The 15,868-nt window shown below is 31.7% G+C and overlaps 1 protein-coding gene across 4 annotated transcripts in view; it reads right to left on the reverse strand.

The window, feature by feature from the left end:
- Positions 1-15,868, reverse strand: part of LOC111623976 (eukaryotic translation initiation factor 4E transporter-like) — a 106,468-nt gene that overhangs the window by 36,374 nt on the left and 54,226 nt on the right. For all 4 annotated transcript variants that reach the window (XM_023366741.1, XM_023366751.1, XM_023366757.1 and 1 more), the window contains exons 5-7: positions 13,896-14,116; positions 11,029-11,259; positions 4,955-5,112 (exon numbers count right to left, since the gene is read on the reverse strand). In XM_023366741.1, coding sequence (XP_023222509.1) covers positions 4,955-5,112; positions 11,029-11,259; positions 13,896-14,116 — 610 coding nt within the window. The remainder of the gene's footprint in view (positions 1-4,954; positions 5,113-11,028; positions 11,260-13,895; positions 14,117-15,868) is intronic.

Consider the following 15,868-nt stretch of genomic DNA (forward strand, 5'->3'; position numbering starts at 1 on the left):
TAATATTTGAAATTTTAAATCAGACACAATAGAGTATGGCTATATATCTACACTTATCATTTCTCCAATCAAATAATGAACTTCTTTAGATCATTGATCATTTATATCCCACAAGTTTTTCTTCTCTATTAATTGAGTTAAAGTAGCTTGTCTTTGGATATGAGTTTCTGTTGTTACTGATGAACATCCAGATTCTTTAGTTTCGGAACTTTCTATTTTCATTTTTCCAGTTTCTTTTAAAAAGTTTTCATAATGACATTTTTTGAGATGATTTATCATGTTTGTGGTGGTAAAAGTTTTAGCATTTTTTCCACCTCTCAACATAGAAGCCCAGCACAAACTACTTGAAAATCCCGTTTTCATCTTTCTTAAAAAATTTCAAAGCAATACCGGAAGTTATGAGTAGTTTGGATTTGGCTAATAATTAAAATTAAAAAGTTTTTCAAAATAATAATTTATTATTTTAATTTAATACATGAATTTGAAAAAGAAAAAAATAGCTGCATATTAAAAATTATTTTTATAACAAATTGTTATAAAATTAGTTTTATCATATGAAATTTTATATTTTTATTAAGAATATATAATTTCATGTGATAATAATCATAATATTATCTAACTATTAACACTAATCAGCCAATAATGCATGGCCAATTAATCAGTGCTTATCAGTGCATCCTTAGTATGTAGTATATTTAATAAGTCAAAAAGAATCTGAAACAGGATATAAAATTTTTAACTTTATGCTAATATTACTGAAAAGAAACAAACATTGGTGAATTAATATTAATAGAAAGTAATAAAATTGAAATTAACTAAAAAGTAATTTTTATTTTTATTCTTAAAGAATAAAAAAAATGTTCAAAAATAATATATAACAATATATTAGGTTGTTCGGAAAGCAAGTTTGTTTTTTTTACCACTAGATGGATTAGTCGTATTTTTCCTGTCATTTTTATTCTAAACCGTATTATCATTGTATATTTTGACAGCTAGCATTTTAAGGCTTATTTGTAAAAAATTTTGTTTGATTTTGTGCAATTGTTTATTTTTTGCATCCCATCAAATACGGAAGATCGAAAGCATCATTTTTGGCATATTTTGCTTTTTTATTACCAAAAAATCAAAATGCTGTTCAAGCAAGAAAAAAATTGTGGTACATGTATGGAGATGATGTGTTAAGAGAAAGACAGTGCCAAAACTGGTTTACAAAATTTTGTTCTGGCAATTTCAATATTGAAGATGCACCACGTTCTGGACAGCCAGTTGAAGCCAATGAAAACAAAATAAAGGTATCGATTGAAGCAAACTGCAGAATAACAACACGTGAAATCACTAAGAGATTAAATCTGTCAAATCAAACTGCTTATGATTACTTGAAACAAATTGATTTTGTTTCAAAGCTCGATATATGGGTTCCACATGTTCTTAAAGAGAGATGCACTCTTTGGTGGGATTTTAAGGAAATTTTGTTTTTGGAGCTTTTACCAGACAATTTAACAATTGATTCAAAAGTGTACTGCCATCGAGTAAACAAATTAATATCATCAAACAGGAAAGGCCAGAACTGATCAACAAAACAGGTACCGATAATGTCAAATTTCACACAAGTTTGGTAACTCGTCATAAACTGTTATAACTTAGATGGGAGGTGCTATCACGCCAACCATATTCGCCAGATCGAGCACACACTGATTATTACTTGTTCCGGTCTATACAAATTTTTTTTAACTGTAAGACATTTACTTGAAATGACAATGTCAAAAATCACTTGGATCGGTTTTTTGTAAGCAACGATCAAAACTTTTATGAATGTGAAATCGTGCTACTACCAGAAACGATGACAACAGGTATTTGACCAAAATGGTTGATATATAATTCAATAAAATATTGTTTTTTCCCCCCCACGGAAAAAAACGAACTTACTTTCTGAACAACCAATAACATGCTTATGTAATGTATTAATACATAATTTTAAATATAAAATACTTTCAGAAAGACTTTTCCAAGAGAAAAATTAACAGAAATCACACATTGTAAAAAGCAATATGAAAAAATAGACAAGAAAAATTAAATGTATAGTGCCAGAATATGAAAATAATAATAATAAAGTTAACTGAAATAAAGCATCTTAAACATGACTGCCAGATCTGTCACATGTACTACTTTCATGTTTTCATGATAAGTTCCTTTGTCATCTCAACCATGGATATTACAACCCTCCTCTTAGATTTTAATAAGTTAAGGTTATATTGGGTTAAAAAAAAATTTTTGCTTATTTTTAACAGCTGCAGTTACTTAACATAGATGTGTCATTTAATATTAACAGTTATAAAACTTAACACATTACTGCTAATGTGAGATATATAACCATACATACCAAAAATAAAGCAAAAAACACTGAAAACATATTACAATAATGCAAGAGCAAAAGCAAGAAATGACTTGGGTGCAAACAATTTGCATTTATACTTTGAACACAATTTTTCATTGCATATATAGTTTGAACATTGAAGCATTGTTCAAATTCCAAAGCAAATCTTTATCAAATACATTTAGACTTCAGTAGTGAGAAAAACTTTAAAAATAATATTTTTGAAATCTCGTACAGTCAAACTTCGATTTAGCAATACCGTTTACACGCCTGCAAAATTCTCATCGAGTATGGTTTTAAAGTGCTCCAAACAATAACATTTATGTTTAATATTGAGATGTACAGAAAAATTTGAATTTCATTTGGTACTATAATTCGCAGATTCGTTCACAAATATTCATTGGCTCTTAATGAGGGGGTGCTGTTTGGGAAGGCGCGTATCGAGATTTGACTGTCAATATAAAACGTTGTGTATAAGTCTTATATATGTATATACAGTGGTTCGGCAATTTAGTAACTCCTAAATGGTGGGACGATTTGTGGCTGAATGAAGGATTCGCGCGATATTTTGCGTCGGTAGGAGTTCACGGCATCCACCCGGAATGGAGAATGGTAAATAAATACAGAATTCTTTTTCTTTCGAACATTTCTTTAAAGAAAAAAAAAATCTTCACTAAACTGTTTTAAATAGGAAGAACTATTCACCTATCAATCGAGTGGAATAATGAACTTCGATTGTTATAACCCCGAAAAAACCGTTGTAATGCCGATAAACCAACAATCAGATTTTTTAAAACCTATTTCTATTACGTATTCAAAGGTATTAAAATAAAATTTAATTATAAAACATTAGAAAATAGTTGGTAAAATTGAAAAATTAAATAATTTATTACATAAATATTTTAAAATTTTATTTAAAGATACTCCAAACATTTTACAATATATAAAACATTATTTCTCACAATACTCTGCTTTACTGTCTTAATTAACATATGTTGCAAGGGTTACTATTATAACATTATAAAATTAATATTCACTGATATTAATTAAAATTAGAAAAAAGCTAACTCTTTTTAAGTAAATTTTTCTTATTCAGATTAAAAAGATTGTAAACTAATCTGATAAAAATGTGAGATTCGGAATTTCTACCGATTATTTTGCCGACTATTTGTCGATTAATTGTCCCGTATGTGCTTAAAATCTAATTAAATATTCCTTTACCCTAAAGTGAAACCTAACGAAAAAAAAAACTTTTCGTTTACATTCGACATAAACATCCGTTCAATTCGAAACTAATCCCACATTCCAACGCCAAAGTTGATAGTTAGCATGGTCCCGGGAACAACTCTGACCCATCTACATACCTTTTACCTCACAACAATCAATCACGTGACCATTCTCCCACGCCGAACTTATAAAAACCCCTTCCTTCCCCTTCTCGGGGGAGTCGTACCAGAGCAGGTGCCGGAAGAAGACCAATTTCAAATAGTGTCCTTTTTGTCTAGTGAACTTCCCTAAATCCAGGATTCAAATAGTTAAACAGTGACCTTTCCTACATCAGTGAACTTTCCTAGAAGAGAAATTTTCCTAATTCAAAGAGTAGCGTGGATAACAGATCAAGAGGTATGGAACCAATTATTGTAAGCTCTCTCTCGGTCTCCCCGCGTTTTAGGGACGCGAACTATACGTTGTATTACTTGGTTTAATAAATTGTTACTTTTTCTTATGTTATATCTGGCCTCCTCGTTTACTCGTATATCGCCTGTCGTCTCACCGACGCGCTCCTCCCTCCACCACTCGACCCGTTACAACGGGAAAAAGAATCCTCCAACCATCCATCCTGACAGTGAAAGGGTTTAACAACCTGTTGCCGGATCGGGAGACCTACTACACCCTCCCCGGCGGTTCACAAAAATATTTTAATGTAAAATTAAAATATCACTTTTTTTTGAATACATGAAAGCATAACAAATAAAATTTTTATTTAACAGTTTCAACATTATTATTTTTAAAAGTAAGGAATAGATTTCAGATGTAAGTGTGGGATTTTATCTTTTTGAGTTAATAAAGAGAGATTAACCAAATCACATGGAAGTAAATATCCTATCATATAAATCAAGAAACTTCTCCATCACTCACTGATTCACCAAAAATTGGGTATATAATTATATTATTTGTTTGTAGCTCACATTTACTTCAATGTATAATAGAAGTGTTTTGGGTCTTTATTTAGAAATTTGATGTTTTTTTGTGATCAGAAATATGCCATATTAACTCTTGTTTCTATCAATTAACCAATGGTAAAATTGGTTTTGTTATACATTGTTTTGCTTAAAGTTGCAGAATTCTAAGAATCTATCAACAATATTAAGTGAGGACTTACAGCATAGTCTGAAGAGCCAATATGCAACACCCAGAAATTTGCTTGAAACATGAATTTTTGTACTATTTTCAAATATATTTGTCACTTATTAAACAAAATATTGTATACTAAGTAGCTCAAGAGAACATATTTTATATATTATGAATAAATAACATAGTTATGTTAAAAATTTTAAAATGGTAAAATGTTATGCTTACTGGAAGGAGATCAGGAAACCAATCTAACTTGAAAATCTCATTCAAATCAAATTCATCATTTGATTTTTGTACAGATGTTTCTTCAATATTTTGGGAAGACTCTGGAGACACTGGTTTTTCAGTATCTTTTTCTTTTTCCTCTGGTGCAATTGACTCAGCTAAAACACAAAAATTTTCAATTTAAGAACAATTTTACTTTGCATTTATTATTATGGAATAACTCAATATACCAAATAAATATAATAAACGATTATTTAATGTATATGTGATGTTATATTTTTGTAATTTTCTAATTTTGAATCCTATATTGTAAAAACAAAGAATAGCAAACACCAAAAGATAACTTGAATATAATTTTTTCAGAGATAATTCTGAAACTAATTTTTTGTCACAATCTTAATTTAGAAAACTGAGCATAAAACTATGTTATTTGAAATTGTTATCATCTCATCTATTGGATCATTAATGTTTTCTAAAATGTTATCCATCATTACAATAAACAACAGAGATGAAAGTCCATTACTATGTCTTACTCATTAATAAAATCATATTTTGTTTTTCTGCTGTTTTCATTTTTGCATGCACAAACTTTTCAATAGTGCCTATTTTCTTTTAATGTATAGTTAGTAAATCATGAAATATTAACTCTTCCAGATATCTCATCATGCAATCAAATGTCTTCTCAATATTCAGAAATACCAATATAGAGTTGAACATTTTGCTTGCACATTACTCACTGTAAAAACTTTAATACATGATTTTTTTTTATCTGATCTTAATACACAGTCAATTAAAGATATTCCAGAAGCATTTTTAATATTCTGGAAAAAGACTTCTTTCTAAGTAAATAACAAAAACATTCCAGTTTGTCACTTAATTATTACTTGAAATAACCATTTAATCAACTGTAGACCTAGCATTAGTGTTTCTTTGCTGTTTTCTCAGAATATTTGATAATTGTAGATATTCTTGTGCATTACATTTTATTTAATTTCTAACTGCAGAAAAAAAACAAAGTTCTTAATGTTTAATAAATATATAATGTATAAAATTGATCCAGTTACCATTATTACTATTTATCTAAAAATATGACAGCTGACTGTGTTTCTGCTTGCATGATATTAAGAAAAAATTAGAGTAATATTTTGTACCAGCAAGCAAAAATCTTATTAACTATCAATAAAAAACCCAACTGCTAAATTACTTGAGAATTCAAATGCATTCAAATGATTAGCTGTGATCATATTTGAAGTTACCAAAAGTGACAAATATGAAAAAAAACCAAAAGCAAAAATTACTGTAATGTGAAAAAGAACTTAAGTAAATATCGGAAAGAGTAAAGAACTGACTTAAATAAAATCACACTGTCATAAGAACATGTAGCAGTAGTAGCAGTAGTTGTTCCTCCAATGCTAAGTAGCATACCAGGCAGCAATTATCTTCCATTGATTTCAATCATGGGAGAGGGCTTCAGCTTCCTCCAAGTCACACTGAGCATTTTCAAATCTTGAAGAAAAGTTCTATGCCAAGTATTCCTGGAGCATCCTTGTGGTCATTTGGCACCAGGGGAAACCCATTTCATGGCTGTGTTAGGAATCCTATTGTTCTCCATATAAAAAATGTGGCCGGCCAGTTGGACTCTTCTACAGGCGACAATGTTATAAAGTTTGCACATCCCACTTCTTTGTAGAATCTCTTCATTGGTGATATGATCTAAATATCAGATCTTTAGGATTCTCTCTTCGAAGACATTGAGCCTTCTATTGATGTTTCCCAATGCCTTCCAGGACTCACTAGCATAAACAGCTAGCAGAATCATGATGGAGATGAACAGGCAGAATTTGATTCTCAATGAGATGGATGGTGAGGACCAGGGGCAGTATTCTGGTCATCGTCTCTTGTCTGTCGTCTCTCACAAGCCAGTCACTAATTGGCTAATCATTTGTTTATGTCTTGAGAGATCATCACGTCTCTCTAAATGCAATTCTGACAACTTTTTCTCTCTTTGCTTCTCTCATTTATCAGAGACGAGCGGATAGTTGTCTTTTGCCTCAATTTCGTTATATCCAATATGGACGACTGGATGCTACTTGTGCTGTACAATCACATTCCAAACCCTCTCTATCTCGGAAAAGAATATTTTGAGAAAGAAAGTGCTTCTAATTTTTTGCCAGTGCCTACTCGGAAATGCCACTGATTCCATTTTTTTTTAAATTATCCTACATTAAATACTAAACTATTGAGTGTGATGTTAATCTTACTTTGATAGTTGAGAAATTGGATGGTAATATTTCAAAAAATATCTAAGTTTGCATGCTTTTCTAACTTAAATTATTAAAATTTTTATTTGTTAAGAGACAAATCAACATTACAATCTGTAAAAACACTATAAAACAAAAAACAAGTTTGTCAAAATTACATGCTTTATTTGAACGCATGCTTTTCTTTCCACATGATCTATGATTACGTACGCTGCATTTTCGAAAATTTTACAATTTCATTGGTTAAAATTCTATACCATGTTGCGCACGCAGATAACCTGAACATGTATAATCAACCTAATAGTATCGTGACGTCATCAATAAAGACGAGTTTGTTAAAAGTGATGATTTGTCATTGAAAGAAGAGACACGAGATAAGTGACCAGAATATAGCCCCAGATCATGTTCATCTGCCAGAAGACTGTCACTGCTTTTCTGATGTGGCACTTCACATCCATTTCTGCATCGCTATTTTGGGAAATAACACTATCCAAGTAGGTAAGTAGGTAAATCTGTCCACATCCTCCAATCGTTGTGCTCTGACAATTACTCCCCGTGTTTGGGCAGCGTTACACAAATGCATAATTTTCGACTACATGGCATTTATTCTGAGGACAATTTTGTGTGCCTCTCAACCTAATGCAGCCATGGCATGCTTAGCATTGTCTCATTTTCCTCTAATCATCAGCAAAAACCAAATCTCCAAGACTGTTCTGGTCAAACCAGTGGATGCCGGTCCCAATGTGCACACCACATAAGAACATGGCTCCAATAAATAAGACAGTAATGCCTTCCTGTTTCAAATCTGGGAATTCAAATAGCTTCAATGTACCTACTTGAATGAGGTCTGAAACAGTTCTAAAAAGCATTGAAAAACTAAACAATATCTTATTTGATCTAATAGTGTTAAATTTATGCAGGTTCTACTGCTATATCCAAAAATCATTAAAATAAATTGCTAGTAATTAATAAATGAAGCATGCAATGACATAACGTTGTAAATGCCATTTTTTTTTCTGAATACAATTTATTGAAGAATTGAATTCTAAATGCAATGTTTTATGCCACAAAAGAATATTGTGCCAATATTGGCAGTGTAAGTGGCTGTATTTTGAAGATGAATTTATGTGAAAATATAATGTTTAAAGTGCCAGAGTGCAAGTCACGTGACTTTTGGCCTGTAAAACGTTGCAGCTTATATTTACATCATTTTGATATTCCAGAGAATTTGTAACCCAGTGAATTTTTTCCATTTTATTGAAAAATTGAAATGAATTCATTCATTAGAAAAAATGTTTTTTACCTCTCCTGAAAAGTTTCTTTTTTGGCATTTACAACATTATGGCACTGCACACTTCAAATATAATAAACATACAGAAGTTTGATGCATTGATACTAAACCAAAAAATTGTCATAATTAATTGGGCTATTATTTTTCTATTATTAATAATTGGATATTAGGTAATTTGGTATTAGAGATATTTAGTATTTTAATTATTATAATTATTAGTTTAGATAAAATATGATGCCTAATGTCTAAATCTAATACCAATTTACTCAATATCTAATTATTAATAATATCTAATTAGCCCAATTAATTACGATGATCGTTTGGTTTAGTATGCTAGTGTGAAAATCTGACTATCGTATGAGAATTTTAATTAAATACGTAACAAGTTATATTTCTTTCATCATTATTTCCGTTATTTCTCCCGTTCTCACCCCGTTACCCGAAGAATAGACCCCGGATAATGAACTGTGTAATTCGTCCATCAAGAAGGTCATCCCTGGGACGAAGTCATCCGAGGTGACCACGAAAGAACTCCCCTCTCCCCGAGGCGTTTGTTTGTTTTTGCTAATTGGTCACACCGCAGACACCTTGTAATAGAGTAGTCTCCTGCGGGTGTTCCTGTATTGAGGGTGGACAATAGGTCACCTACAAGGGTCACCCTTACGGTGAGAAACATTACCTAAAATGGTCAGTCATCTCCCCAGATGATGACGAATTTAACATTAATTGGTCAAGCGATGTCTGCATTGTCGTCACCCATGACGGGGGAGACTGTCATAAATCGGGAGAAGTGACATATTACGTCAACGGAGTCCCCGAGATTTCCCACGTTAAAAAAGTATAAAAGGGGAATGATCGGAGGTCTCGAGGAGATCAACAGAGAAAGAAGACTACAAGCGTCTACTCTGGAAGGACTTCAAGGTTTCTGATCGCCGACCTAAAGAGGTAAATACTTAGATTGTTTTTACTTCACTCTCTCTCAATATACTCGGGACATAGAATTTATTCGTCTCTCGACTTACTCGGGACTTAGAAATTATTTGCTCTGTATCTTTTGATAGGTCTTAGAATTATTTGTGTCGAGGACCTTCGACGGTCCTACTTATGGGATAGACGGACATCGGTTGTACGATATTGTCGCGACGCGAAATTAATATTATTACATTTTCACTTTTGTTTAGAATTAAGATGTACCCTAATGTATTTGTAACATTCTTGTGTTTATATTAAATGTGTTGTTCCTAAATTTAATGACTCTTACTGTGTACTACCGACACCTCATCACGACTTCATTACGCCTCCCACTCCTTTTGCCCTCCTATAGCCATTTCCTGACAGCCAAGCCGGTAAGTGGGGAGAAGCTCTCCGCTTCAGCCCCCTCGGTTAGCACACTAGTAATTAATATATAAATGAAAAAATTTTCTTCTTTGTCATCTTACACAAAAGTAATGAAAATTATAACTTTAAAACTAAAATATAATTCAGTGATATTGGCAAGTGATCATTGTTTAAGGTCTCCTAACACAATATTATTGACTTGTTGGCTAAGAATTGAGTTAAAGTGGCACTTCAATTCAATTATGATATTTGAACTAAGCACAATTTGTTCAGACAGAAAAACTGTGCTTAGTTCAAATATTTTATATCAGGATATTATTCTCTTATGTGTTGTTGGTGATAAAAAAGGAAAGGAAACATAATGGCATCTAACAAGCAAAAAACACTACTGATAATTACATGATATATGTAAGGGCAAAACTGGTAACTAAACAGAAAGATGATACCTGTTGATTCCAGACCAGTTCTGTTTTCATGTGACATATGTGGTGCCCTCTGAATTTTTGTTAGTTATTTTTTTTTAATTTTGTTTACAGAGAATTGTCATACTGACAATTAAAACTAATTAAATCAAATAAATGAATTAAAAAGTTTATAGAAAGTTTGAGTAAAAGAAATGGTTGGAGGGGGTTGAAAAACTTTGATACAAATCGATAAATGTTTTTTTTTTTTTTTTTTAATTTTGTTTACAGGAAATTATGTAAGTGTAATAAATTTCTGGTTATCTATGCAGATTTTACGCAAGGGAAATCAAACTTTCAATGAATTGTAAAGACAAATGTTATTGAGTCACAGTTCTAATTAGACCTTTGTGTATCTTTCTAAATTAGGCACGAATGAGGATTATCTATANTAAACAAATAAATTTCTGTAGTTTTTTAAAATTACAGAAAACCAGAAAAATCTTTTCATTACAAATATTTTAGATCAAAAGAAATATGATTGTTACTTTTTGTTTCAGTTAAAGGTTTATCTTTAATGATAACAATTTGTTTAAAATATTTTATTACTCTAGTACATGACTATCTCAAAATTGCTATCACTAAATATCACTGAAAACTCAAACTGCTTTGTAAAACAAGACATTATCACTATTAGAGAATTTTTCAACCATTCATAAAATATGATTATATTTACTAATCCATTATTATAAAAAAATTGAAAAATAAATACATAAAACATACTTTTTTGTGAAGAAAAGTTCGTAACACCATTTGTTCTTTCTCCTTCTTCAGAATAATTCTGTTTTCGAAAAACTTCTTTTTTCTTATTAGATGATTTCTTGCCTGATTTTTTTGTTTCGTGATCATGTGCAACATCATCAAATCCAACCAATTCAATTGTTTCTGACTGGCTAGTTGGTCCACTACTAAACCACTCTGGTTCCGCTTCTTCTTCAATTCTATCATTCCGACCTGATAAGTAATCATGTTTTATTAATATGTCTAAAATTTATGAAAAAATTAAGCATTTCTATTTTATATTTTTCTAAAAAACTATTATTTTAATACTTGTGTATATATTAGTTTGCACACAATCATTATATTAGGTAATAAAATATTAGCAAATCATGTGAAATTTTTGTTCCCTATTTATTTATGGGGGTTAGAGACTACTAAAGAGTCTAGGCTAAGAAAAGAAAAAGAGGAAAAGAGAGAGGGGGGATAAAAATGAGGGTAAGAAAAAGGAAATTCTCAGTAAGGTACTGAGCAGATAGATGAATCAAAACATGGGGGAAAAAATTACAATATAAATCCTTAATAGCATTTATAAGCAAATAAAAGAAAACAATAAAGCCACTAACTTCCTGTAACAAAACAACTTGCATAGTCTAAAAAGAAAAAAAAAATCCTGTTTTCTTCAAATCTGTGGAAACAGTAACAAAGAAATGTAAAAATTAAATACAACTCTAAGTTGTATTTAATTTTTACATTAGTTAACATAGAACCTGCAAAAATAAATATTTAATAGTTACAACTTATAACAGCAACAGATTCACTACACAAATAAAATGAAATAGCAGAGAATAGGACAGTACAAAGGAAAAATTGTGTAAGACGATCAATAACAATGTGTCAACTATTATAAAATTGTTAACAATTACATCATGTCTCGAAAGCGGTCAAGTTTTTTTTTTTTTTTTTAATAATGGAAAAAAAATAAAACTCCATAAAACTGATTTATTTATTGAGAAATTTATTTAGTTCTGTTCATTCTGAATGCGATGAATTTTTAAAAAAATTAATTTTTCTTAAACTTTTAAAAAAAGGAACGACATTATTATTTTAAAGTTTACAACAAGTTCAGTTTCAAGAGCATTTTTTAGTATGACAATAAAAAGATAAATTCAATGCAATGATTTAGCACACAAATGGCTAAAGTTAACTGTTATTTGTGTTAACTAAATTTAACACAAATTACTCCTCTTTATTACAATTTTTGAATTATCTCTTTAATTAAAACTTGCGGATTAGCATTATTCAAAATATTCTAAAAATTCTAATTATATTCACCTAAACATCTTTATTTTAAAATTAATACATTATAAAATATTCATATTTGATGACAGATACTTTTTTCCAATTATTTTTGATCCAAGCTATTTAAAAATTTTTAACTCTAGAATCACCCAAATTATTATTATTAACATACTTCTTCCCAAAACAAAATAAAATTGGATTGGTAATTATAATCTATTAATATTAATTAACAGTTAATTAAAATATAAATAAATAGGGTGTAAAACTTGTTCAGTTAATGTGAAATTAATATTCACAAAATTATACTTAAATTATCAATTGCATAAAATTGAATAAAAATGGATGTTTAGCATTTATCTGGATTATTTACATTTAAATGAGAATACAAGGTCTGTTCAAAAAGTATCGGACCTTTGGTCGGCAAAAATAAATTTATTGACTTTGAGGTACAAAACCCTAATCCCCTTCAAAGTAGTCTCCTTGGTAATGTATATACTTCTCCCAGCGTTCCTGCCATTGCTGGAAACACTGCTGGAACGCATCTTTTGGAATGGTTTTTAGCCGGTCCGTCGCATTTCGCATGATGTCTTCTCTCGACTAAATTTGGGTTCCTTTTAGCGACATTTTCAGCTTGAGAAATAGCCAAAGGTCACACGGAGCCATGTGGAGAGAGTACGGAGCGTGACGAACCACAGGAGTATTGTGTTTGGCGACGAAAGCCCGAATCAGATGCGCAGAATGGGCGGATGCGTTATCACGATGGAGCTGCCAAGTTTTGATCGACCACAGATCCGGTCGTTTGCGTCGCACTGTATCGGAAAGACGACGAAGGACCTCCTGGTAGTACTCCTTTGCGATGGTTTGGCCTTGTGGTGCGTACTCACGACACACCACCCCACGAGAGTCGAAAAAACTGTCAACATGACCTTTGATATTGCTGCGGACCTGCCGCGCTTTTTTTGGCCTCGAGGATCGTCCCCGAAAGCCTGCTGAATCTTGCGAATGGTTTACACTCGGGTATCGCCAAGGTTTTTGGCAAAATTTGATGTAATATCGCTGCTCACGTTGTTCAGTCATTTTCCAGCTTAGTGAAATCCGACGAGAGCGCACTACATGACCTCACTCATACGCCGATTGCCAACGACTGACGCTTTCTGCAGGCGGGAAAAAATTCAGGGCTGTGCATGACTGTCCCCTCCACAACTCCACCGAAGGAGGCCTCTCTCGCATCATTGGTTTACGCGGAAAAAAATAAGGTCCGATACTTTTTGAACAGACCTTGTATAATTATAGTTTGTATGTATACAACTCAATTTAAAATTATTTATATTTTAGTGCTTATGAGAGTCTTACATGAAGTCGTTACTTTCTGCCTAGAATTGTATTTCTAAATTTAATATAGTACGTATTAACTTTTGTACTATTATAAAAAATATTGTAAGACTTGTATATTATAATATCTCAATATTTAATAGTACAAACTATTAGCTAAGCTTTACATAATAAATTTTATCATATCATTACAAAATCTTAACACCATTAAGTACTAAATTGTTCAAAAAGGCACTTACGAGTTGTCCTTCTATCTCCACGATCATTTATTCGTCCATAACGACTTGAATACCTTCTTCCTTCCTTATCGCCATCATCTTGTTCAAATCGTTCCCTCCTATCACTTCCCCTGTTGTTATATCCATATTCTCTATGCTCACGTTCCCATTCACGTGGATCTCTCTCACGATTGATAATGCGCCCACTTCCAATTTTTCGACTTGTCTCCCGATGTGTAGTGCTTAATTTAAAAATTTAATTATGAAAAATTAAAAGAATTTCCAAAATAATTCTAACAATGTACTTCATAAATATTTAAGGTATTGAAAAAAAATCTGATATAATGTTTATGTCAACGTTCATAAAAAATATCTTAATTATTCTGATATAAAGAATCATAACATACTGTATTTACTCAAATGTAAGACACTTTTTCAAGTTTTACTATTTCTAAAACAAGGTAATCTTAGGTTTGATATAATACATCGTAATTAATGACATCTAGGGTCTGCATCTTATTCTGTTACTAATTCCATTATGTCATTTTATTAATTATATCTGGTCAATATTCATTAAAGTAAGTATTTGTGAGATCAGGTTAGCTCAATTTCATTAGTCTATTACAGTAATGCCTTAAGTACTTAGAAGAAAATCCAAGAAAAAGTTGCACAGTACACTTTCAAGAAATGTTGCATTGCAGATGTTTTAAATGAGACTGTGGAAGTGTGTCCATGGGAAGACATGAGCATTAAATCCAGTGTTGATTCAGAAGAGGTAACAGACTGATATTATGGAAGACAGTGATATATAATTTACTTTTAATGTGCAATAAATACTAAACAAATTTACATTAAAAGAATCAATTCTGTCAACATGAATTTGTCTCAAGTTGTCTATTTTTCAAGAAAACTTTGTGGATAGGCATGAAGAAATTAGGTTACATCTCACATCCAATGGCATCTTATATTCAAGTACCAGGTTGTTCAATAAGTTTTGTCGTTCGATAAGAGGTGGCGCTACTAGGAGCGTCACTTTATTATTCTATAAATAGTACTACTATTTCATAAACACGTGTCAAGTTTCAAGTAGATCCGTCAACTCATTGTATATTTGCAGCTGTTCAAAGTCGACGTGTCATTGTATTTTTTTACGATGGAAAAAACTGAATATCGTGCAGTGATAAAATTCTTATTTTTGGAAGGTGTAGCAACAAAACAAATTCATGAACGATTGTTAAAAGTGTATAAGGACTCTTCACCTTCAATCAGAACAGTAGAAAGATGGGTTGCTGAATTTAAACGTGGTCGTACGAGTCTTGAAGACGATCCACGTGAAGGGCGTCCAAAAAGTGCATCAACACCAGAAATCGTAGCAAAAATACAGCATATGGTTTTGGAAGATCGTCGATTAACCGAGAGAGATTTAGTAGAAGCCCTAGGGATTTCGTTAGGCAGTGTGAGCAATATTTTGGCCGAAGTTTTGGGTTACAGAAAGCTGTGTGCACAATGGGTGCCGCATTCGTTAACTATGGAACAAAAACACATTCGAATGCAACTTTCTCAGCAACATTTGGAGCGTTTTAGAAAGGATAAAAAGGATTTTGTGCGTCGTTTCATCACTATGGATGAGACATGGGTCTACCACCATGATCCTGAATCAAAACAAGAGGCTAAAGAGTGGTGTGAACCCGGTACTTCGGCTCCGAAGCGTGTTAGGGTCCAGAAATCGGCCAAGAAGGTGTTAGCATCAGTTTTTTGGGATGCAAAAGGAATTTTGTTTGTGGATTACCTCCAAACTGGTAAAACAATAAACTCAGATTATTATTGTAACCTTTTGGACCAGCTAGATGTAAAAATTCGTGAGAAAAGACCTGGTTTAAAAAAGAAAAAAATCATTTTTCATCAAGACAACGCCCCCTCTCACACAGCTCAAAAAACCATTGCGAAAATCAGTAAATTAAAATACGAATTGTTGCAACATCCTCCCTATTCGC

This window comes from Centruroides sculpturatus, unplaced genomic scaffold (assembly GCF_000671375.1).
Source record: "Centruroides sculpturatus isolate CEXI.00-Female unplaced genomic scaffold, Cexi_2.0 scaffold49, whole genome shotgun sequence".
Taxonomy (NCBI): domain Eukaryota; kingdom Metazoa; phylum Arthropoda; class Arachnida; order Scorpiones; family Buthidae; genus Centruroides; species Centruroides sculpturatus.